At 47.6% G+C, this 25764-nt stretch overlaps 2 protein-coding genes across 4 annotated transcripts in view; one reads left to right on the forward strand and one right to left on the reverse strand.

Moving 5' to 3' along the window:
* The window catches only part of YARS1 (tyrosyl-tRNA synthetase 1), a 31364-nt gene extending 13569 nt beyond the window's left edge, over positions 1-17795 (forward strand). The window contains exons 5-13 of the mRNA XM_026014368.2: positions 1971-2051; positions 7127-7219; positions 8982-9117; positions 9589-9674; positions 12462-12597; positions 13667-13764; positions 14598-14791; positions 15302-15443; positions 16923-17795. Coding sequence (XP_025870153.1) covers positions 1971-2051; positions 7127-7219; positions 8982-9117; positions 9589-9674; positions 12462-12597; positions 13667-13764; positions 14598-14791; positions 15302-15443; positions 16923-17033 — 1077 coding nt within the window. The 3' untranslated portion in view covers positions 17034-17795. The remainder of the gene's footprint in view (positions 1-1970; positions 2052-7126; positions 7220-8981; positions 9118-9588; positions 9675-12461; positions 12598-13666; positions 13765-14597; positions 14792-15301; positions 15444-16922) is intronic.
* A 444-nt stretch (positions 17796-18239) lies between these two features.
* NHSL3 (NHS like 3) overlaps positions 18240-25764 on the reverse strand; it is a 28360-nt gene continuing 20835 nt past the window's right edge. For all 3 annotated transcript variants that reach the window (XM_072750353.1, XM_072750352.1, XM_026014367.2), the window contains exons 2-7: positions 24804-24974; positions 24668-24723; positions 24254-24377; positions 23525-23641; positions 20858-23434; positions 18240-20422 (exon numbers count right to left, since the gene is read on the reverse strand). In XM_072750353.1, the coding sequence (XP_072606454.1) occupies positions 20400-20422; positions 20858-23434; positions 23525-23641; positions 24254-24377; positions 24668-24723; positions 24804-24974 (3068 nt within the window). In that variant the 3' untranslated portion in view covers positions 18240-20399. The remainder of the gene's footprint in view (positions 20423-20857; positions 23435-23524; positions 23642-24253; positions 24378-24667; positions 24724-24803; positions 24975-25764) is intronic.

A 25764-nucleotide genomic window follows, 5' to 3' on the forward strand; every position in this document is an offset into this window, starting at 1 on the left:
CGCGATCCTGGAGACCCGGGATCGAATCCCACGTCGGGCTCCCGATGCATGGAGCCTGCTTCTCCTTCTGCCTGTGTCTCTGCCTCTCTCTCTCTCTCTCTCTCTCTCTCTCTCTGTGTGTGTGTGTGTGTGTGACTGTCATAAATAAATTTAAAAAAAAAATTAAAAAAAAAAAAAAAAAGAATATCAAGTCTTCCCTTATCACTTCCAAAAGAGCTTTCTATGTGTTAAGCCTGGAGACATTTAGATCTGCACTGTCCCCTATGGCAGCCTCTCCTTTAGTTATGGTCATATATGGCTATTAAAAATAATAACAATTAGGGATCCCTGGGTGGCGCAGCGGTTTGGAGCCTGCCTTTGGCCCAGGGCGCGATCCTGGAGACCCCGGATCGAATCCCATGTCGGGCTCCCTGCATGGAGCCTGCTTCTCCCTCTGCCTGTGTCTCTGCCTCTCTCTCTCTCTGTGACTGTAATGAATAAATAAATAAAATCTTTAAAAAAAAAAAAATAATAATAATAATAATAATAATTAAAGTTTTTAGGTTTCAGTCACAATGGCTATATTTCAAGCGTTCACAGGCCACATGCACCTAGTGGCTAACCTATTGGGACAGCACAGACATAGAACGTATTCATCATTACAGAATATTCTAGTGGACAGTGCTCTTCTAGATTGTTCTTGCTTGCTCACCTTTCTCTTCCTCTCCTTTTCCTCTCCCCTCCATTCAATCAGACATGAAATCTTATCAATTCTACTTTTAAAATCTCTTACATATATTCTTGTTCTCCATCCCCACTGACATTGTTCAGCATCGTTTCTTACCTGGACTCACAGCAGCCTCCTCACCGTTCTCTTTGTCTCCAGTCCAAAGGCCTCCACTCTGTGCCCTGCCCTCTTACTGGTATGATCTTTCTACAGTGTGGGCCAGGATGATGCTAGACACTCTAGTGTGGTATTCAGTATCCTTACTTCTCTGATGGCTTCACTAACCACTTCCTCCATCCGCTGACGATTGTGCTTTTGCATACTAAATCACTCATAATTTCCCTAAACATTTCACACCTCCCTGCCTTCTGACATCTGTTTCCTCTCCATGGTGAAAAACATCTATATATTCTTCAAAACCAAGCTCAGCCCACAGTCTGATTCCAGGAAGCCTTCACTGCCACCTGTCTGACCAGCTACTAGCACTGTTCGTTAAATGAACATCTAGGATAGCCCTTTACACACTGTACTGAAATTATGTTTATATGCCTCTTTTTTCAACCGAGTAATGGGCTTCTTGAAGGCTGAGTTTGGATCCATATAATTCAACTCTGCATCCAAAGGGCTGGCACTAGACCTGGCATGTAGTATGTGATAATACCTGTTTGTTTACCAGTTTAGTCTTGCTTTTTGTTTCTGAGCTGTCACACTACATTCTTCTTATGCCATTTTTTAAAAAGATTTTATTTATTTGAGAGAAAGAGAGAGAGGACAAGAGGGGGCAGAGGAAGAGGGAAAAGCAGGTTACCTGAGGATCAGGGAGCCCAATGTAGGGCTCCATCTAGGACCCTGGGATCATGACCTGAGCCGAAGGCAGATGCTTAACCAGCTGAACCACCCAGGGGGCCCTCTTACGGCATTATTTGACATTTGTCACAGGCTTCCTTATTCACTGGGTACCTTTGACATGACTATGGTGTGTCTTCTTCCCTCCCTGCCCTACTAGGCTGTGAGCTTCCTGAAGGCAGGGGCTGTTAACGTTTTCCTCCATGACATCTACATGGAGTACGGTTTCACCTCAGGCACTCAGCAAATGTTTATGCCACTCTTGAGGCCTACAAGGAGGCTGGATGCTACTTTATTTGCTTCCTGGCTCTACTTTCTGGGAAAAAAAAAAAAGTATGATTTTCAAAACTTTCTGGTATCTCAGATCCATATAGAAGAAATACAGTAGGAGTTTATGCTCATGTGTTTTTTTCCACAGGCATTAGATGAAGAGTATTTGAAAGTAGATGCCCAATTTGGAGGTGTGGATCAGAGAAAGATTTTTACCTTTGCAGAGAAGGTACGTATCCTCTTTCCTATACTTTTTCCTTTTGTACCTCGGGTATGCAATTAAAATTTTTTGAATATGCCAGTCCCACTACTCATAACTATATTGTTTGGCAGGTATTGTTCTCCCTATTTTGCAGACAAAAAAAACTAAGTGTCAAGAAAGAAAGTTGTCAGTTGTCACACTGCTAGTGACTGAGCAGAAATTAGCACTCGAACCTATCTAACACAAAAGCCCATGCTCTTGCTGCTACTAGGAAGCTGTCCCCAGATCTGTTGGATTTGCTCTTTCCTAATAACAATTTCTAGGGACAAGGACCACCAGTCAGAACTACTGGCCTTTCCCAGAGCATTCAGCCTGTATTGCTCTGGATCTCACATAAACCACTCATTTCTGAGAAACTCTTTAACAAGGTTTGTTTATTTATTTATTTATTTATTTATTTATTTATTTATTTATTTATTTATTATTTTAAGACACAGGCAGAGGGAGAAGCAAGCTCCATGCAGGGAGCCTGATGTGGGACTCGATCCCTGGTCTCCAGGATCACACCTTGGGCTGCAGGCTGCGCTAAACTGCTGTGCCACCGGGGCTGCCCTTTAACAAGGTTTAAAGGAGGAAATCAGAGCATACCCTTAATAGTTCTTTTTGGGGGAAGAACTTGAGTAAGTTAGAAAGGGCTACTGAGAAATGGTTGTTATTTCTGAAAGCTTCTCAAAACCTCATCTTGGCAAGAGTATGGAGAAAACACTGTTAGCGGAAATGTCAATTCCTGGAGGGTAGTTTGCCATAATAATTATACAAATTGGTGCTAAGGACATAATCTTAAAAGTGCAACTTCAGTTATGTATGAAAGTATTTTATCACATTATCAGTTTAAAGGTAAAAATCTAGAAATAGGGATGCCTTGCTGGTTCAGTGGGTAGAGCATGCAACTTTTGATCTCAGGCTTATGAGTTTGAGCCCTACACTGGGTATAGATATTACTTAAGAATAAAGTCTTTTTTTTTTTTTTTTTTTTTAAGAATAAAGTCTTTTTAAAAATAAAATCTTTTGGGCAGTCCAGGTGGCTCAGTGGTTTAGCGCCGCCTTCAGCCCAGGGCATGATCCTGGAGACCTAGGATCGAGTCCCACGTTGGGTTCCCAGCATGGAGCCTGCTTCTCCCTCTGCCTGTATCTCTACCTCTCTCCCTCTCTGTGTCTCTCATGAATATATTAATAAAATCTTAAAAAAATAAAAAATACTTAAATAAAATCTTTTTTAAAAATCTAGAAATAAACCCACATCCAATGGCAAGGAATTGTTAAATGATGTATGTTATGATAACTCATCATAATGAAATGTTATATAGTATTTTTTAAATGGCTTTTGGATTTTCTTTTTATTGTTTTAATTTTATTTCCAGTATAGTTAACATACAGTGTTATATTAGTTTCAGGTGTACAATATACTGGTTCACCAGTTCTTTACATTACTCAGTGCTCATCAGGACAAGTGTGCGGCTAATCCCTATCCCTTATTTCCCCCATCCTCTCATCCCCCTCCCCTCTGGTAACTATCAGTTTGTTCTCTAGAGTTGAGTCTATGTCTTGGTTTGTCTCTCTCTCTCTCTTTTCCCTTTGCTACTTTGTTTTTTTCTTAAATTCCACATATGAGTGAGATCATATCTTTTTCCGACTGGCTTATGGTGTTGGGGTATATTTAATGAATGAGGAATGCTTAAAATGTAAATTTTTTGATTAAGTATTTCATATTATCTCCTCTGTTAACTTTTTTTTTTTTAAGATTTTATTTATTTATTCATGAGAGATACAGAGAGAGAGAGAGAGGCAGAGACACAGGCAGAGGGAGAAGCAGGCTCCCCAGAGGGAGCCTGACAGTGGGACTGGATCCTGGGTCTCTAGGATCATGCCCTGGGCTGAAGGCAGCACTAAACCTCAGAGCCACCTGGGCTGCCCTCCTCTGCTAACTTTTTAGTTGAATCTACTTTTATTATTCTAGCAGAGATGGCCCATGGTTTGTTTTTGTGAAACTCACAAGCTCTAAGAATGGTTTGTGTGTGTATGGAGAGACCATGTGTGCGCCAAGTCCCAAAGTCTAAAATATTATTTGGTCCTTTACAGAAAAGTTTGCCCACCCATGCTCTAGAGATTACAACATGGGTCTTTGTAATGTGTTATAGTTTAAATTAGATATTTTTGCCACATCTCAATGATGTAAAAACCTACAATTTTTTCTATCTAAGTCCTTCTTGCTGTTTGTGCTATTGTCATATATATAGTTCACTTTTACATGTATTTTAAGTCCCAAGACTTTATTATAAATTCCTTTTTAAACAATCAATTTTCATGTATACTTAGCCCTACTCACCTTTCCTGGTATTCTTGACTCCTTCCAGCACTCCAGTGGCTCTGGGCTTCCATCTGGGATCATTTTCCTTCAATCTAAAGAATGCCTCCTCCCCTCTGCCCCAATATTGCCATTGGTAGCACGGGTCATAAATAATGAGTTCTTTCAGCTATCTTTTGTCTGAAAACATCTTTCTTTTGTTTTCCCTGGATATCAAATTCTAGGTTGGCAGTTATTTTTCTTTTACCACTTTAAAGAGCTATCCCATTGCCTCTGGTTTCCTTAGTTTTCATTGAGAAATCACCTGTAAATATTATTGTGTCTCTTTTATGGATAATACAGCTTTCCTCCAGCTGTTCTTAGCATTTTGTCTCTGATTTTTAGCAATTTGAGTATGGTGTTCTTGGATATAGTTTTCTTGGTATTTATCCTACTTGGATTTTGCTGAGCTTCCTGAGTGTTTTCAGCAGTTTTGGGAAATTGTCCCCTATTATCTCCTTAAATATTGCTTCTGTCATATTCTCTCTCCTGCCCTGGGACCCTAATTATACATAGGGTCGACCTCCTGACTATGTCCCACACATCTCTTATATTCTGTTGTTTCCCTTTTTTTTTTTTTTTTGTCCTGTCTGTGCTTTAGTTTGATTATTCTCTACTGACATTTCACCAATCCTGTCCTCTGTTAAATCATATCGTGCCATTTTAGAGCTTCCAGTTGGTTCTCTTTCATAGATCTTTATTTATAGATCTTTTTTATGATCTTTATTCCAATATCTGGATTATTCCTAGGTCTGCTTTTATTGACTGTTTTAACTATCAGCCATTTTTTTCTGTTTCTCGTTTCTAATACTTTTTTTTTTTTTTGTATCAAAGACATTGTAGATATGTTGTAGAGACTCTGGATTATGTTTATAGTGTGCTGTGCTTTCTATAGACTGTTAAATTACTGCCTTATCACCTTGATCCTGTCATGGGGCTGGTTCTAGGCTTTGTCAGAACAGGTCTATTTCAATTTTGCCCTTCCTCCTGTGATGTGGTCCGTATTCCTGTTATATGACTTTTCTGGAGTCTCAAACCCAAATCTTAGGGTGTTCACAAAGACCTCTCCACTCTGAGTGGATCTAAACTTCACCTCTGTTTCCCCAGCACTATATGGTGTTTAAAATCTCTGTGAAAATAAAATAAAATAAATAAAATAAAATAAAATAAAATAAATAAAATAAAATAAAATAAAATAAAATAAAATAAAATAAAATAAAATCTCTGTGCAGATCTCCAGCCTCCCAGCACCTGTTATCTGCTAGGCTCCCTGGCATCCTTCTGTATGCACACATAGCTATGAGTTAGCACAGAAATAGTGGGGAGTTTTGACTTAGATTTGGGGGTAAGGTGCTCACTTCACTCTGGAACCCTTCCCAAATCCTAGCCTCCTGGGAGCCCTGAACCCCAATCTCTGTCTCCTCTGCTTCATCAGACATCTATTCTCTTTTTCTCAACACCTGGTTTGGGAAAAGAGCCCTCAAGGAGAAAGTCAGGGTGAGTGTGGGTCACCTTTGCTTTCCCTCCTGTCAAGATTTATAGCCATACACCTATTGTTGTTGAATGCCTGCAAATGGTCATTTTATATATTTCCACCTTACCTTTCATGGTTGTTTCTGGTGGCAGAGTAAATCCATCGTAATGTAAAAATCACACTGTAATACTAATAGAAAAGCAGTTGAGAAAAAAATAATTTTTTAAAGATTTTATTTATTTATTAATGAGAGACACACACAGAAAAGCAGAGACATAGGCAGAGGGAGAAGCAGGCTCCCTGCAGTGAGCCTGATGTAGGACTCCATCCCAGGACCCCAGGATCATGACCTGAGCCAAAGGCAGACGCTCAACCACTGAGCCACCAAGATGTCCCTAACTTTATATATACACCATCAAAAGGTTGTATATTCGGGATCCCTGGGTGGCGCAGCGGTTCGGCGCCTGCCTTTGGCCCAGGGCGCGATCCTGGAGACCCGGGATCGAATCCACATCGGGCTCCCGGTGCATGGAGCCTGCTTCTCCCTCTGCCTGTGTCTCTGTCTCTCTCTCTCTCTCTCTCTCTCTCTCTCTCTCTGTGACTATCATAAATAAATAATAATAAAAAATTAAAAAAAAAAAAAGGTTGTATATTCAACACAATGGAATATTTTTCAGCCACAAAAAAAAAAAAAAAAAAAGAATGAAATCCTGCCATTTGCAATGACACAGACGGAGGTAGAGAGTATAGTGCTAAGCAGAATAAGTCACTCAGAGAAAGATACCATATGATTTCACTGATATGTGGAATTTAAGAAACAAAACAAATGAATGAAGGGAGGAAAAAGAGAAAAAGGCAAACCAAGAAACAGACTCTTAACTCTATAGAGGACAAACTGCTGGTTACCAGAGGGGAAGGAGGTAAGGGAGGGGTGAAATAGGTGATGGGGATTAAGGAGGGAGGGCACTTGTGATGAGCACCGGGCATTGTATGGAAGTGCAGAATCACTAAATTCTACTCCTGAACTAATATTATACAGTATGTTAACTAAGTTTAAAAAGAAACTTTGAAAAAGAAAGAAGGAAAGGTTGTATATTTGGTAGAAAAAAAGATTGGAAGGACTGTATCAAACTATTAAGTTGCTGGCCAAATTAGATGAGATTGGAGCACTGAGGAGAAATTTATACTAATACTTGGTTTGTGCATTTCTTTCTAACTCCTCAGTATCTCCCTGCACTTGGCTACTCAAAACGGGTCCATCTGATGAATCCTATGGTTCCAGGATTAACTGGCAGCAAAATGAGTTCCTCAGAAGAGGTGGGTTTGCTAGCTCTGACTTGAGTTCAGAAATCTTCAGCAAGAGATGAAGAGATTGCGGGCTCAAAAGAAGAGTCACCCGGCTAACTAGAATTCTTGTAGATTTGAGTTCCGAGGAACCTAAAGTCATCCAATTAATTTCAGAGGTTCTTGACTACTGAAGGACCAAGAAGCAGTCCTGATGGGATCCAATCATAATTTTAACAGTTTTATTGCTGCTGATAAAACGCACAAGCAAAAGTAATTTCTTCATTCATAGAACTGTGATAAAATTCAGCCTTCTTAATGAGGTTAATGAGGCTAAGGTTGCATTTTACCAAATAGCATCTTAATTCTCAGGTGATGTTTGACATAACTAATATAACTGCACTGTCTTTTTTTTTTTTTTTTTTTCCAGTATCTTTTAACATTTAAAAGTCCTGCTTAGGAAAAGTACACTTTTGTTTTGATCCCTAAGGGTACAGAATGGGGGCCTTAGTGGAACCCAAAGATGTGAAAGGTTGAATTCTGGAATCCCAAACACAGCTGAGCTTCAGAAATACCTAGGGAATTAAAAAAAAAAAGAGCATCAATTAGACTGTTTTTAGAGATTCTGATAAAGTAGTTCTGGACAATATCAGGAATCTGTATTTACTTTTATATTTTACCAGGTGATTCTGATTAAAGTCATGGTTGGGTGTTCATCTAGTTCTTTCAATCTGGCTTCTCAGTTTTTTGAACAGAGATCAGTAAATTTATGCATGGAAACTTAGAGTTTTTAGAATAATATACTCATTTGTTTTTCTCTGTGTTAAAATGCTCCATGTATTAGTTATTTCTTTGACAAACTATCATACCACTCACACCATTTAGTAACATTCACTGTATGTTAACCCTGGAAATCAGAGTTAGTAGCAGTTTCTGAACATGACTACATCAGAATCACTCAGAGAGCTTTTTAAAAATACAGATTCCTGGCCCAGCCTCAAGAGATTTTGATTCATCTCCCAGTGATTTACATTTTTTTAAAAGCACTCCAGATGATTCATATACAGACATACATGGACCAGAATTTGGTAACCACTGAACACCAAGAACCATGAGCTTACTCACTCGAAAATAAGAAACAATACCTATTACCCTGAAAGGGAAAACGGCTCTAGATACTAGACAGTACCTGGTATTGGGAGTTGCCATGTAGCAAGTCCTCTCACACACTGTTTTGGGCAGTAACGATTAGTATGCCCCTTTGAGAAAATAGTTTTGGGCCTAGCAGTTTTAGGTAGCTTAAGGAAAGAATCCTAGAGAGAGCAAAAACAAAAACAAAAACAAAAAAACCTCTGCAGAGATGTTCATTATAATATTGCATATAATTTACAAAAATTAGAAATTAATTTAACAGTTTAGAAAGTATATTGTCACTAATAATTGGGAATACAATATAGCATAAAAATTATAAGGAAAGACTAGGTAGCCACTCAGAAATACTTACAATATAGTCTCAAGTGAAAAAGCAAAGGGTAGACATTTGTTCTCCAACTAGAAGTCTGTAAGAACTATAAATTTGTAACAATGCTCTGTGTTGAAGGCCTTAGAAGAACACAGGAACATTGAAATCATTATTTTCGGCAATGTTGTGAGTGGTTCTTGACTCTGATTAATTCTGCTTTTATTAAAGTTGTTAATGTTTAACTATTTTTAAAAAAAACATTAAAATACACAGATTATTTGAGCATATCTCATTTCCCACCATAAGAGGTCCTTTCTCCTCCGTGGCTTCTAGGAGTCCAAGATTGATCTCCTTGACCGGAAGGAAGATGTGAAGAAAAAATTGAAGAAGGCCTTCTGTGAGCCAGGGAATGTGGAGAACAATGGAGTTTTGTCTTTCATCAAGCATGTCCTCTTTCCTCTCAAGTCCGGTAAGACACTCCTTGGTTGCTTCCCAGAGGCCAGGCCAAAGTAGCAAAACTAGTATTGTGATCATACTTGTGGTTTGTCAGAAGTCTTCCTTCAGAGATGGGCTTCCCTGATTCTGTGCTCTGACTTCTAATACACCAGTGTACACTTGCAGTTGGGATATCATTTCATTGCCCATGAGATTGTCACTGGGTTACTCTACGTGGGGTGATAGGGTGGGCAGGGGTTGTAGAAATGAGGGTGGGCACAGGCATGCTGAATTAGAGAAATATGAAAGAAATGTAAGGCACGATCCTTTCCCTTGAGCTTGGATGCCGCTGGGTTGCTAGCTCATCTGATTTAAGAACAATAAAATGCCATATAATAAAGTTTAAAATATACAACAAAAACTCTAAATATCCATAACATTGAGCTAGGAATGCTGACTCTGCCATTATTGATGAGTTTGTTGGCATGGATCCTTTGTCTTACAGAGTTTGTGATCCTTCGAGATGAGAAATGGGGTGGAAACAAAACCTATACCGTTTACTTGGACCTAGAAAAGGACTTTGCTGATGAGGTAATCCCAAAGGAGGAGTAATCCCCACTGAATTCCTTCTGATGGACCTCTCCTTCTTGGCCTAAGCAGATTTTAGTACCTGCCCCAAGTTTCTGCTTGATGCTTTCCAGGGTTGTGTATTGTGAGTAATGGCTTAATGAGGATTTGGGTGGTTCACAGGTTAGGCAAGCAAATGGCACAAAACTAATATATTAGTATCCTATTCACTCTGCAAAGGATTTAACCTGGAATAAAGGACCAAACCCAACAAGATGAACCATTTTAGGGAGAGGTGCATAGTCAAGGTTTAAAAAAGAAACATCTAGGAAAGGACAGCATAGAGGATCCTGCTGATCTCAACAGACAGCTTCACAAAAGAACTATTAGGTGCCCGTGAGTTAGGCACCATGGTAGGTGCTGGCATTACGGAGGATTAAATCCTTGTGAAGCTCATGGTCCAGAAAGAGAGGCAGACATATAAACAAATAGTATTGCTGTATGACTATATGATGATGATGTATACACAGTCCAAAGGTAAAATAGGAGGAAGTGATTACCTGGCTGTCCGGCAAAGCTTTGCAGAGGGGACAACATCCAAAAGACACAGAAGGTGAAATAGCATGATGTGGAATCGCAAAATGGCATGGTCTGACATGAATCTAAAAGGTGAGGCATGAATTATTGTGGGCAACACAGGAAGGGCCAGGTCATAAAGGGAAGATGTGATAGTGGTGCATATGGGGACTGGAATGGGGGCTTTTGGTTGACTCTGACTTTGTGTTGAATCAGTAGTGTGATTGGATGGTCAGAAATGTTAAATCTTGGTGTAAGACATCAGAAATGTGGAGTCTGGAACCAGGGAGCCAATAGTCTATTCAGTTCTCGACTGTTGTGAGTACATTTGGGGTTGTGCCTTCAGCCCTGGACTTCAGTTTTATGAGGTTTATTTGATAGTCTGGGGTGTGTTGGTGGGGAGAGGAAGGAGGCTGTGATAGGGAATAGACCAAAACCCTTGTCACGGAAGCACATTTGAAAGAACTGGGGATGTTTGGCTGGGAATCAGGCCTGTGTCCAATCCTCCTCAGATAACATGACCAACACATGGGAGAAGGTTTGGGTTTCTTCCTGTGGCCCCAGAGGGCTAAGCCAGGTCTACAGGTGGGGACCATAGTGAAGCATGTTCAGAATCAACATCAGGGAGAGCTGTGCAGCGACCTTTGTTGTATGACAACAAGCTGGACTGCCTCACTTAACTTTGCAACCTCATCACTGAGGTGTTCAAGCAGAGACCAGAAGCCCACTGCAGGCAACCTAGTGTGGGGGTTTGAACATCAAATAGAGGAAAAGACCTATGAGCTCTGCGGCCTATTTTTTGGATGTTTTTCACAGCCATTGCTCTGAAACCCTCTCTCTCCAGCCTAAGGCAGGCCACAAACCCCATATTTTAATAATAGAAAAGCTTTAGGCCTCCTCTGTCCAGTATGATAGCCACTAGCCTCATGTGGCTGTTTAAATGTAAACTACAATTCAGTTCCTCAGTTGCCCTGGGCACATAGTAAGGCTTACCTGCCACACACAGCCAGTGGCACCTATGTGACACAGCACATACAGAACATGTCCACTGTCACAGAAAGTGCTACTGGCTAGTGCTATTTCAGGCTCTTTTTTCAGATATGTTTCTTCTATCCTTCTTATTATTTAAAATTCCTAAGGGGGAATCCCTGGGTGGCTCAGCAGTTTAGAGCCTGCCTTTGGCCCAGGGCATGATCCTGGAGGCCCGGGATCGAGTCCCACATCAGGCTCCCTCCGTGGAGCCTGCTTCTCCCTCTGCCTGTGTCTCTGCCTCTCTCTCTCTGTGTCTTTCATGAATAAATAAATAAATAAAATCTTTTTAAAAAATTCCTAAGGAAATGAAGGAATATCATCAGAAACTAAAATGTAGGCACTGTTGTATTACAGGTATTCATGGCTAAGAGATACCCCTTAGAATATCTAGCAGAGCCTTTCAGGGCAGATTTGAAAAGTATAAAAGTACTAGTCACAGGACACAAGAAAAATTGAATTGCTGAGCTCCTACCACGCACTAGAATCACTCACCATATTTATCCACATTGTGGGATTGAATCCTCATTCTGACTCTCTGAGGTATAGATATTCTCTTCAGTTCTTAAGTAAAGCATCTTAATAACCCTCTAAAGCCTAGAAGGTTATTGAGTGCCTGGTCCAGGGGTCACACAGCTAGCAGGGACTCTAACCCTGGTTCAACTCCAACGCACTTGCTCGCTCTTCTCACTTACTTAGCTACCTGCCAGGCTGTCTCCTGGGGTTGCCTCTCTGTTTCTCTGCCTGCAAATAACACCTGGTTCATGCCACTACTCTAAGCGTGAGTGGAGGGACTAGAAGAATTTGATTAATAAAAACATTCAAGTTACATTGGCTCAGGTCATGATCTCTGGGTCATGAGATGGAGCTCCACAGTGGGCATGGAGGCTGCTTGAGATTCACTCTCTCCCTCTGCCCCTGCATGCGCTCTCTCTCTCTCTCTCTCTCTCAAATAAATAAAGCTTTAAAAAAATAAAATAAAAATCCTCAATTTAGTATGGAATTCAGAGTCAAAAAACCTAAATCTCAGACAGGTAAAATAATCTTCCTAAACCTTTTTCCCCCCCTCTTGGCTTTGTCAGCTTCCTAGGGTGATTCTGAGGATCAACAGCCTGTACTCTACATACACATTATCTTATGTAGACTCAGATGTCCTGTGCCCCACTCCGATGCCTCCTTCCACTGGGCCTTTGTACACTTCTGCAGGTTGTACACCCTGGAGACCTCAAGAATTCTGTCGAAGTCGCCCTGAACAAGTTGTTGGATCCTATCCGGGAAAAGTTTAATACTCCTGCACTGAAGAAACTGGCCAGTGCTGCCTACCCAGATCCCTCGAAGCAGAGTAAGGCCAGCCAGGGAGCGGGGAAGGGCCAAGGGGTGCATGACATCAGACAGAGAGCCTGTCAGTGGGCTTCAGGGAAAGGTCGGTCTCAAACTGAGAGCCCTAGAAGCCAGGGGGTCTGAAGTGCAAGGATATCCTACCCCATTAACTCCTGGAATGGAACTTGAGTCATCTTGATCTAGGTCTGGGCGATACTGTGAAGTGATTACATCCTGTTGTATGAAATCTCCTGGTGTGAGATACATACTATGATGCTTCACTAAATGTTCTTTGGTTAGAGACCAGCTGGGTTAGACCATGAGGTAACACAGCTGTTCAGGCAGAGCTTGTACAGCTCCTTAGGGAAGCTCATCTTCAGCTTTGTCTAATACCTTTCCATATGCTTCTGAGTGGCTCTTAGTTAGCCATCCACTTATCCATGATGCTGAGATATTAACATTGATGGTTTTGTGTGACCTTCCAGACTCGAAAAATATATGTGGAGTGCATGAATGGAAATACCTAAAGGTAGCAAAACTACTACCATCCCTTTTCTTCCCTCCTCTCCAGCTAATAACTGAGGGAGAGAATAGATGAAAATCTGGCATGTCACTTCTAAAAGGTTGCTGATCCTGTTTTAAAGATGTAACTAGGGGCACCTGGTTGGCTCATTTGGTAAAAGCCCATGACTCCTGAGCTTGGGGTCATAAGTATGAGCCCCATATTGGGTGTAGAGATTATTTTAAAAATAAAAAAAGAAGATATAACTAAGGGGGTATGTTCTGGGGCAGCCCGGGTGGCTCAACGGTTTAGTGCCCGCTTTCAGCCCAGGGCCTGATCCTGGAGACTTGGAATCGAGTCCCACGTCGGGATCCTTGCATGGACCCTGCTTCTCTCTCTGTGTCCCTCATGAGTAAATAAATAAAATCTTTAAATAAGTAAAGTAAGTAAGTAAATAAATAAATAAATCGGTATGTTCTGGGCATTCTGCACTAAACCCCTGCTGGTGTCCTCATTGGGTGGGCTCAGCGGTTGACCTGTCATGGTGAAGGAGGAGAGTTCTGACCCCTTGGGTTCTTCTCATTCCCAGAGCCAGTTGCCAAAGGCCTTGCCAAAAATTCAGAACCAGAGGAGGTCATCCCATCCCGGCTGGATATCCGTGTGGGGAAAGTCATTAGTGTGGACAAGGTACTCATTTCTCATCACATCCCAGAGAGGCAGATAGGGGTCACATTTGTCTGTTTCCGTCTGGAGGAAACCTGGCCGGGGATGGGAAGTAACATCCCTGAGGTCATATTGCAAGTCAGAACACAGGCGCCTAACTCCAGGTGTCAGGCTTTTCCCTTTGCTGCCTCTGGACCTTATGCAACCAACCACAGCCAGGAACTCATAGAGGGGGGAAGATATTAGTCAGAGGGAGCTTGCTTATCTGCTAAATCCGGTCCCATAGACTCCTCTGGTCTCTACCAGGTTGTCTGGACTTAGCTGCAGGCCTTATCTTGGATGAGCACTTTGTCGCCCTGTCCCATCCCACCCACCCCTGAAAATGGGGAAGGGACTTCCTTTTTCCCAGAGACAAAAGGTTATGTGACCTGGGACCATTGCTGTGGCTTTTTTTCCCTCTCTCAGCAATGTTTTTCACTGTGTAGACCCAAGTACTGAAACAACCTTGAGATAGCTGCCAGTGCTCTTTGAGATGGTGCGGCCAGCGTTGTCCCCCACCCATCCACCAGGCTGGCGCAGCATGTAGCCACCCAGACAGTCCAGGCCTGTCTTCACCCCTGGAGGACACTCCTTGCACGCCTCATTCTACTCAAAGCCTGCCTCTTGGTGGAGACTAAAATGTACTTTTACAACCCATTCTACTGTCGTCGGGACCTGGAAAGAGTTTGCCCCAGAGGGTCCTTTAGGAGCCTCTGCTGAGGAATGGATGCCCACTTCAGCAGTCAGAGGGCTCATCGGGCCCCGCCCGTGATCCATTCCATATGACACTGTCTGGGACTAATATCTCTTGCTGGCAGCACCCAGATGCAGACAGCCTGTATGTGGAGAAGATTGATGTGGGAGAAGCTGAACCCCGGACTATCGTGAGCGGCCTGGTACAGTTTGTGCCCAAGGAGGAATTGCAGGATAGGCTGGTGGTGGTGCTGTGCAATCTGAAACCCCAGAAGATGAGAGGCATCGAGTCCCAAGGCATGCTTCTTTGTGCCTCTATGTAAGTGAGAACTTGGGGCGGAGTGCCAGAAGGGGGTGTGGGGGGAGAGGAGGGAATCAGCCCTTCCATGCGCCAAGTGGAAACCCTGCGAGCACTATCCAAAAGATGATGCATGAAGGAATTATGTATTGTACAAGTACTGTGCATGAAGCACTTTACCCAGTCAGTTTTATTAAGACGGAAGTTGAAGGCTCAAAGCAGTATGTGCATGCCCAAGTCCCTCTACCAGTGAGAGATGGAGCCAGGAGTCAAACCTAATTCTGACTAGCTGTCCGGGCCTTGCTGTCTCTGTTCTGTCCTACTTCCTCCTCCAAAAGCCCAGATTTTGGTATCTCTCCCAACAGAGGGTCAAGGCAGTGCTGATACCGTCCAGAAATGTAACTCAGTGCTGAGGATCTCCTGGGCCTCCGGCATTGTGGCCCCTCCATACAGGCCCTGATGCCTTGGCTTCCAGGGCAGCTGTGGGCAGTCCACATCCTCACCGTGTCCTCGTCCTATGTGTCTTCTCAGGGAAGGAGTAAACCGCAAAGTTGAGCCTCTGGACCCTCCTGCAGGCTCTGCTCCTGGGGAGCGAGTGTTTGTGAAGGGCTATGAGAAGGGCCAACCAGATGAGGAGCTCAAGCCCAAGAAGAAAGTCTTTGAGAAGTTGCAGGTAAGTAGATGGCAATGCCCTGGCTCCTGCCTGGGCCACCTGTGCTGTGTCCCCAGACTGCTTTGCTACTGAGTCCACCATGGCCTTTGCTCCCACGCTGGGCTTTCCTGCCTCTAAGCCCCTCCCTTCCTGAGTCCAGACCTTTCTAGAGGAGGTGCCTGCAGAGCACGGGAGCTCTGGCACCTACTGAGAGTATGGATAGACTATTTGAGGGGGTGTGAGGGACTTAGACATTTCCTCTTCTGATCCTCAGTCCATGATCAGAGGATTATCCCTATTTTGTCTGGCAGGATACTGGCCAAGGCCACACAGGGTCACCAGAAGTGATGGAGCCGGGATCCCCCGCCCACCTTGGTCTTAGAGCACTCATTCTCTGTCTGCCCTCTGGGGCATGGACTCACATACAGCCCGCCCCTGGGACCCCTGAATGTGTTCCTTCTTCCCACAGATACTGAGCCTGATAGATGGGGCAGCTATCGCTCTAGGGGTTCAGGCTGCATCAGGGAATAAAACACCAACAGTTCACTGTCCTCGTGGCACTAACATTACATTTGTGGCTTTCCCTAGTTAATCCCTCACATCCTCACTCAGCCAGGTGTTTCTGGGAGGTGTTCAGAGTGCTTTCTACCACTATCTTCCTGCATGTGGCAGGCTGGTGGTTTTATCCATTCCCTCTTTACTACATTTCCAGGCTGCTTTTTTGAATCATTTATTTTATCTGGCTATAAAATAAATTTCCCATGCAGAAATGTCCAAAATATAGGGGACATGAAGAAAACAAAATATCCATAGTCCTGCTGCCTAGAGGTACCAGAAAATAGCATCAGTGAGGATTTCTTTGTGGACTCTTTCTATGTATGGAAGTAATGTATTTATACTTTGAGTCCTGCTATAGGTTTATTTTTTTATTTAACTTGATGCCAGAAAAACTTCCCCATCTTCTTAAACACTGAGAGGGGGGATCTGATTGCATAGTATTGTATCATAATTACCATAATGTAACAAAATTATTTAATCTTTAGTGTAAGACACTGAGGTTCTCAGGTTTTTACTATTCAATAGATATCTTTTAATTTTTTTTTTTTTTTTTAATTTATGATAGTCACAGAGAGAGAGAGAGAGAGGCAGAGACACAGGCAGAGGGAGAAACAGGCTCCATGCACCAGGAGCCCGATGTGGGATTCGATCCCGGGTCTCCAGGATCGCGCCCTGGGCCAAAGGCAGGCGCCAAACCGCTGCGCCACCCAGGGATCCCTATTCAATAGATATCTTGATACATAGTTCTTTGCACTTACTCGAGACTGTTTTCCTAAACTAAATGCCTCAGATGTGCTTGTTTGGATCTGAGAGACCATGGTGAGCCACTGGCAGAGCAGTTCAATCTGTCCAGCAGGTCTGTCCGCACCACTGGAGCGTAAGAGCCTGCTCTCCTGTGGCCCCGTGGCCACCACATTCACTGCTTTTGTTTCTTTTGTGCAGGCTGATTTTAAAACCTCTGAGGATTGCATCGCACAGTGGAAGCAAACCAACTTCATGACCAAGCTGGGGTGCGTCTCCTGTAAATCACTGAAAGGAGGGAACATCAGCTAGCTAATCCAGCATCTTGCTCCCTTCTGTCACCCTGAGTCATCTGCTGTCTCAGTTTGCTCCGTCCTTCACCCCGTTTCCCCATCTCCCAGGACACCAAAGCAGGAAGTTTGGGACTTTATTAGGTGTGGAACTCAGTAAGCGGCAGCTCAATCTCCCCAGAATCCAGAAACATCCTGTCGGGGCTGCTGTGGTGAGCCACTGATCTCCTGGGTAGTATTGAGGTCGGGGCAGCAGCAGGGAGTCCAGCTCTACCTTCTTCCCCTGGCAGCTGACTGGAGAAACCTGGTTTCAATATAACTCATAGAAAAGGTTTCTGCCACAGTCTTTCTAATTGGAAAAATATTGGTTCCCATGTTTTCCTAGAGTTATCCCAGCAGCTGTGCCTCTGTCTGGGATCTGGTGCCTGAACTGGGGTAATTACAGCCTTTCCCCAACAGGAAATTGTGGGATTCGAAAAGGAAAGGGAGGGGAAGACAGAGAACCTAGTGGTCTACCAAGTGGTGGGCAGCTTTCCCCAGTGCCTGCCAACCCTGAGGCTTGAGGCTTGGCACTGGGGGCAAGGCCTGCCCTAGGGCTCCTGTGATTTTTTTCCCTTGATCCTGCTGGGTTGGGACATTCCCTAAACCAGCTGTGGGTTAATATCAGAAGTAGGGCAGATGTGCAGCCTGAATCTTTCTTCAGAGAGGGTGGGGTACTTCTCCATAAGGCATCAATCAGAATCACTATCACTGTCATGAATTCAAATAAACTGTCTGAACAAGAGTGTCTAGATGGGGACTGTGAGCTGGACCATCTCAGGAGGGAGAAACACAAGTGTGGAGCAGCTGCCGGGCCCCTCACCCAGCATAGGCTGCTTGTATCTTGGACTTTTGACCCTGTAACGTTAGCAGGAGCAGGGACTGTGATGAATTGGATGGATCACAGACACTGACTTTTCCTTTGACGATAAAAGAGGCCTGGGGCGCCTGGGTGGCTAAGTTGAACACCAGACTTGATTTCGGGCTCAGGTCATGATCCCAGGGTTGTAAGATCAAGCCTTGCGTTGGGCTCCATGCCCAGAGCAGAGAGCCTGCTTAAGATATTCTCTCTCTCTCAAAAAAAGAAAAAGCAGAAGAGGCCCATTTTGGGGTCCAGTACTTAGAGCAGGCAGAAAGAACATTTTCCCAACCCCTGTCCCTCTCCAGTTAAGCAGCAGCAAACCACAGCCAAGTTTTAATCATTTAATTAACACCTTCGAATGAAACACACAGAGAGCTTTATCATGTGTCTCACTCAGGCTTCAGGGCAGAGGGAATGGATTGTTTGTATAGACATATCAAAGACTCAAAAATTTAAAGAAATATATATATATACTTCTCTCTCTAACATTTTTGTGGAAATTAAAAATCAGAGGCTTTTGGTCTCTCCATTTGCACTAGGTCAAGCTCATTTACCCCAGAGGACAAAGAAGGGCTGCCTCTTCTAGATCCTCCCTTCTCCTTTGTACTCTGTCCCACCCAGTGGGGAAACAAGCTCAGAAGATTCTAGCTGAGGATAAGGAGCTCAAGTAACATTGAGAGGGGAGGAGAGGGAAAGAAATACAGAAGTTGGGCTCCCTCCTACCTCCAGCAGCTCCAGGGCTGCTGCCAGGGCCTGGTTTCATGGAGTCTTCAACCTGGTCTTGGCTCCCAGAGGGTTTGGTCAGGAGCTCTGAGCAGAGCCATGCATATGGACTATCCTCTTTCCCCAGCTCACTGGGCAGGTGTGACAAGTACCCAGGAGCGGCTCTCCCTAACCCACGGGGCAAGGGAGCAGCCTTGGTTTACAGCTACAGGGAGAAGACAGTCTTGAGGGAGGGCCAGAGGGACCTGGGCTCTCGTACCACATCCCCTATATTCCCAGCTCTTGTTCTGGGAGGGGTTCAGTCTCTCCAGAGAAGCAGCTAAAAGTGAGGTTCTTTGCCAGGCTCAAGCCCAAGTCACTGTTGAGGAAAGAGGATCAAGACAGAAGGGGTGACCCTGGTGGCAGCCACACGACTGTGGAGGGAGGTACCAGGGCCAGTGGGGAAGTCAGCTTACCTAGATAGGTGGCACAGGCTGAAAATAGGTCATTAAAATTCCTAGAGGAGAGATCAGTAGCAGAGGCTGATGGCTAGGGGGCAATCACCCAGCCTGCTCCCTAGGAGCACTGAACACCCCCACACACACGGACTAGGGAAGAGCCTGGAATAGAGTGCACCTTTGGTTTCCCATCCTTGTCACTCAGTGTCAGCTCCCCCCTGTGAAACCACCTGCGCTGAAAGGCAGCTGCAGAAAGAACATGCACCAAGTAAAGAGAAAGGTCACAGAATGTAATCTATAGGGCTAGGTCTGGGCCCACTGCCCAAATAAGCACTCCCCTTGCCAGACCCCTCCACCCACCTCCTCAGGACTTCCTGCCCAGCTGAAAAGGACACAGCTTTGCCTCAGCCCATGGGCTCTGAAGTGTTGTGCCCACCTGCCCACCCCAACCTGTACAAGTGAAACAAGGGGCGGATGTTTGGCATCACCAAAGTGTCTACTGAGATGTCTCCCTATTGCATTCTCCTACTCTCCGGAGACACCTGGTTCTTTTCCCCCACCCCCACCTGGGCCCTGGCAGTCTCCCACTTGTCCCCCACATGGAGCACCTGGCAAAACTGGAAGGCAAGGAGGGTGGTTGGTGGTAAGTTGAGGCACAAGAGGGCTAACCCCTGCTGCACCTTTTGTGCTTTGGAATTCCACAGCCCCGCTCCTGCCTCCAGCCTGGAGAAGCCTGTGGGAATAGTGACTCACCCACCTCCAAGAACTAAGGAATGGGCACACTGGATCGGAGGGAGGGGACAGATTGGTCCCAGCTAGGGGCCAGCTACTGGGGACTGATGCTGCTGCCATGTAAACAGGCCCCTGGAATGTGGCTTCACGGGCCCTGGAGGATGGACATGCAGCCACTTTTCAAAAGTGCTTTGATTCTGGACTACAGTATGTGCATGATTTGAACATGGGGTGGGGGGCAAGGGAAAGAAACAAGTGAGGTGCTCTGCTCCCAACTGTGTGGCCTCGAGGCCAGCAGGGGGCGCAGCCACCCGCTCCCACTAGCTACCTCCTTCAAAATGAGGCTAAGGCCAAGACAAGCAGCAGCTGCCAGAGGGAAATCCATTGGGGGCGCGGGGAGAGGCAGGAGCTGGATGACTTGGAGGACAGATCAACACCAGGCTTGCATAAATATCGAAGGCTGTGAAGGTTAAGGCTGCAGGCATCCTCCCTACTAGATGAAGTGTCTGCCGTATCCTCTCGTCCTTGGAGCTGCTCAGGTCCCTGAGATTGTATTCCTGGGATGGGTCAGCAGTGCCAGCAAGGTGCCTGGTGGTCAGACCAGCTCTTTCTGTGGGTCTGCAGGGGGTGGGGGGAGAAAGGGACGCTCAGCATGGGGCCTCCCAGCTTGGTTCTGGATGCCCCAAGCACATCCTCACCCCCTCAACTGACCAGCCACCCACAGCACCAGCTGGATGCTTTACAAACAGTACCTCTAGCACGCTCACGTGGGCACCACTGCCTGCACTTTACAGTGAGCAACTTAAGGCCAGAACGTGCAGAGAAAATGGCAAAGTTGGAGTTGGAACCCAGTAGGTCTGACTTCAAAGTCCCACACACCACACTGCTTCACTAGCTTATCGAGGGTGACAGCTCACCCTTCCCAGAGCCAGAGACCAGAAAAATCTTAAAGACCCAGTAACAAATCCCTAGTAGTGGGACTTCAGACAGCTATTTCCCATCACCAGTGATGGGTGCCCCCCTCCCCCCACACACACACACTGTCCACCATACCTGAGCCAGGCGGGCCCAGCTTCTGCTCCCCAGGGCCCACCAGCTGCACGACACTTCCATTCTCCGCCAGTTCCCCCTTAGTCCTGTCCTCGGAATGGAGCCCGTTGGTGGGAGGAGCAGGAAGGGACTCAGCCCGGTGAAAGGCGGGGGAGCTGGGTGATGGAACCCCCCCAGAGGGCTTGCGGGCCACGGGTGGGGGAGCTTTAGGTGGCTTCTTTGGGGCTTGGGGTGGCCGCTGCTCTGAGATGTTCCGAAGTTCAGCCACCAGATTCCGCTGGAGGTCAGCCTGGGTCTCTGGGGACACCGGCCGCTCCAGCTGCAGCTTCTTGGTGCCCTTGGAGAAGATGAAGCTGGCCATAGAGGCAGGGGATTGGGGAGAGCGCGGCTCCGCCTCAGGTGGTCCATTGGGCTGGACACTCACGGGGTCCTGGCTGGCAGCCAGACCGGAGGCCTTGAGTCGGACAGCAGCATGGAGCCCCGAAGAGGGGGCTGGCGCGGGGCTGGCCCGGCCCGACAGGGCCCTTCGTAGGGGCTTCTGGGGGGCCGATGGCCCTGATGCCAAGCTCGGAGCTACCCCAGGAGTGCCCACGGAGCGCAGCCGCACCATCTGCAGGAGTGAGGGCGTGACCAGGGGTGCAGCAGCATCCTCCCTGGGAGCCCCACTACCTTTGCTGCAGCCCACGGGTTCCTTCCGCGGAGCCTTGGCCAAAAGCCCTGGGACAGAACCAGCAGGAGGTGGGGCCGGTGGAGCTGGAGGAGGGTCTGGGGAACTGAGGAGCTGGCTCTGGGAAGAGACGGTACCCGAAGAGGTACCCGAAGAGGACGAAGCAGCCAGGGATCTGACAGGCCCTGGGGGGTCTGAAGGGCCTGCAGGCTCAGGGGCAGCCACAGAGAAAAAAGCCTCCTCGGGTGGGGGGAAGTCAGCCATGGACAGGTCCTGCTCCTCAGGTACAGGAGGCGGGGGTGGAGGCCAGTGGGGGTCTTGGAGGGACTCCTCAGCAGTCTCGGGGGCAGACAGGGCTTCAACCACCTCTGGCTTCTTAGTGGGTGGGGGGGGAGGATGATAAGATGGGGGTGGGGAGGGTGGGGGGGACTTGTCTTTAGAGGCAATGGGAGCCCCCGGTGGTGGGACCAGGGCTGTCTGCAAAGCTGGCAGGGGCTCGGGACTCCCATCAGTGGTAGAGACAGGCTCGGGGACCGCAGCAGGAGGAACGGGAGCCGGGGCAGCTTGGTTAGGGCTCTTGGACTTGGAAGGGGGTGGAGAGAAGGGGGCAGGCACCTTGGGGTGAGGAGGTATGGCAAACCTGTCACCCAGCGCGGTCGACATCTGTGTACCAGAACGATCTGAGGGGGCTGGGTCAGAGGATGAGGAACAGAGGGACGTGAGTGAGGAGGAGACAGAGGCCCCAGGAGACCGAAGGGAAGTGACCCGCTCTGGCTTAGGGGGCTGGGCCTTGCCTGGGGAAGCAGGGGCCCCTGCTAGGCCCTTGGGAGGGAGGGTAGGGGTACCGCTTTGGCTCGAGTACCCGCTGGAGGGTGAGAGCGTCCGTTCTGGGGAGCGTGGGGGACGCCGGGAGCCACCTGGAGACAAGCCAGGCACCCAGGGGCCTGCTGAATTGGGGGGACAGGGGGCTGCCCCCACCCCCTCTGACCCACCAGTGGTGGGCGGCCGGGGCACCTGCGGCTGCTGCTTCCGCTCAGGCTTGGGTGGCAACCCCAAGGGCCCATCAGGTGAGGCCAAGCCCCGCTGATGGAGTGAGTAGGTCCGGCGGGGAGGAGGTGGGGGCCGCTTAAGCTTACGTAGGGACACACTCCGGCCAGACAACTGCCCACTGCTCCGAATGCTGACTGTATCTGAGGCCTCAGCAGTGCTGCCCCCGCTGGGGGAGCCCCTCCCACTGCCCCCCTGTGGAGGGGGGGCCGCACTATTACAACCCACAGAGCCCTCAGGCCCACCCTCAGAGCCACCCTTGGAGGAGAGGGTGGAGCCATCAGACACGATCGTCTCAGAGGACTGAGAGTGGCTCCAAGTGTCACTGGAGGAGGAAGGGTGGCGGCTGCGGGGCCGAGGACTGGAGGCCGAGGAGAAGCGGCCCAGCGAGCGGACAGAGGCAGGGCTGGCTGATAGCAAGCTGCAGCGGCTCAATGTGCGCAGGCTGCAGCGGCCCAGGGCCACCACGTCCACTGTGGGCGGCAGGACAGCATCCGGGATCAGTTTTGACAAGTAGGTGGCCTGGGGCGAGATGGACATGGCTGGGCTCAGGGGCTCTGGAGGCCCTGCCCCTCCTGTGAGTCCAGGCACCGCTAAGGACATGGGCCGGGTCACCGGTGGGGGCCGGGCCCCCGTGGACCGACCAACGAGGGTGTCATCCCGGTAGATACGGTCAATGTGGCGCTGCAGCATGGCCTCTGCCTCGGCACCAGCCTCGGCCTGTGCTTCCAGCGCCTGCAGGGACACCCGGGCCCCTGTCCCCGAGGCTGGGCCTGCCGGGCGGCCATCCACTGTGGGGATGCGGACGGCATCCCGGGGACCAGGAGGCCGAGGGATACCCGGTGCCTCACGCTCATTCCGCAGGCCTGCATGGGACAGGGAGGACATATGAGTCAGCAGAGGGTTGGGCTGGAGCTCCCCACACCCCCCTGCGACCCTCCTACTCTGGGGCTCACCGAGTTCCTTCTGCACGTGCTGAGGCAGCCCCAGGACCGTGCTCCGTCTCTCACGCCGCCGCCGCCCTGACTTCCCGGATGATTTGGAAAATGAGTCATGAGGTCGGAAGGTAGAGCCTGGGGGCCAGTCCAGGGGAGAGAAACCATTAGAGAGCAGGTCTCAGGGCACATTTTGCAGAGCACTGCTTTCGCAGAATAACTAACAAGAGCTCTGCAAAAAAAAGGTTTCCATAATCAAGTAGGCGTGGGCAAAGCTAGGTTAAACAAAGCTAGACACTTCTTTTCTGTAAGACTGCTGGAAGGCTTTACTAGGCCAAGGATAATTTCCATTTAGTGAACAATTATTATGTGTTAGTCAGCATGCCAAACATTTGGCATTCATTCTGCTAATGCAAGTACTCTTATTCTCATTTTTATAGAACATCAAACAGAAGATCAGAGTGGTTATAGGTTGGCCCCAGGTCACCCAGCTGCGACGTAGCAACATCAGGCTCAAACCCAGGTTTCCTGACTCCTAACTGTCCAGCTTTGTGGTCTGTGTGTGTGTCATGAGTCTCCAAGAAGACGCAGGATACTGCGTTTCCTGAATTCACTGACTCACAGAGCCTGGGCAGGAGGGTGCCAGATTAGGAGGAAAAGAGGAAAGCTGCAGGGGCTAGGACCCCAGATCATGCCCACCCACCCCACCCCACCCCGCCTGTCCAAGAATGTGGGCTGGTGAGCAGACACCTTTGCGCTGGATCATCTCCGAGCGGATGGAGAGCGCATCCTCTGCTGTGGAGCTCTCGGCTGTGTAGGATGTGGTCTGACTGCAGAAGGAGATGCTATCCTCATCCGGCCCGATCCGGGAAGACTGTTGGTGGAAGGAGATGAGGCCCTGGTATCAGACCTGCCCAGAAGCCTATGTAGGTCTCTTGCTTTTGCCCCTTTGGGGCTCCCCTTTGCAGCTTTTGACTCCAACTCTCCCTGGCTTCACCTAGCACTGAGCAGACATCAGCTGGCCTGGCCCTTAGGAGTCATCTAGTCTAGCCCTTCAGGATACAAGAAGGAAATGGAGATCCAAAAGGGTTCAGAGACCTATTTGCCAGAAATTAACCATGGAGGGAAAAGCAGAGTCAGGACTGAGCTGGGGGAAGGGCTCACCTGGATGCTCTGGGTGTCTCCATGGTCCCAGCCACCCTTATTCAGTTTCTGTTTTTCTGGAAGACACCAGAAAAGTGTGTTGAGCCAGGCCCCTGACCTTGGGAGCCAAGAGCTGTACTGGAGGGAAGGAGGTTACCTTGGTGTTGGAGGGAACGGAGCCCCTCCTGGGCCTGTGTGTGCAGCTCTTCCAGGTGAGGCGGTCGCCCACTGGGGAAGAAGACATTGTCCTGGTGCTCATCCACGATAGACCCTGGCCCCTGGCCAGGCCCTGCACTTAGACGTTTGTCACTCTCAGCCTTGGCAGAGCCTAGTGGAATGAAGAAGGAAGACAAGTGAGGCCCAAGGGCATCTAGGTCCTGGAGGTACCAGGCACCACAACAACGGCACCCCTGATCCTGAGACTGCACACAGCCCTGCACAGACAGGCAAAGACTACTTCCCCCAATCTGTACACACAACTCACAGTTCTCAGTTACACACTCAGTACACACAACCCCTGCATACACATACAAACTATCCCCAAGCACACTTTTATCTGAGTACCCACACCACACAAAGGACCCCATACAGGTCACACCAGCCCACCATATATGCATACAACACCCACAGGTTTCAGGATGTACACAAATAAACAGCACCCAAGTATAAATACATCTGGAAACCAACATCAAACAGGGGCTCCCACAGAACACACCTAGCCCCTACATATATACACAATATCCACAGTCCCCATTCTGTACATACTCAAACAGTACCCAGATATACACACAACTGTACTGGCACATCACTCAGGGCCTGACGCAAAGCACCCCATATACATATGGCCCATAGCAAGTATATTTCTCTTGTCTCCACATGCCAAGCTCCACTTTATGGAAAACAAACCACCCCCTTCCTATACCCCCTTGGCCCAGGCCCAGGAAGACACTGTGGGACACTAGGAAGGGGTAGAGGCCAGCAGGGGTCATGACCAGAATTCCCAGGAAGTCCTGGGAGGAGGGACAAACCAGGGACATGGCCTCTGTGTCCCATACTCACCCATGTGGCTGTCCCTTAGTGGAAGGATGGGCAGGGGAGAGGAGAAGGCCCCAGGGGCC

The sequence above is a fragment of the Vulpes vulpes genome, chromosome 2 (genome assembly GCF_048418805.1).
Source record: "Vulpes vulpes isolate BD-2025 chromosome 2, VulVul3, whole genome shotgun sequence".
Classification (NCBI taxonomy): domain Eukaryota; kingdom Metazoa; phylum Chordata; class Mammalia; order Carnivora; family Canidae; genus Vulpes; species Vulpes vulpes.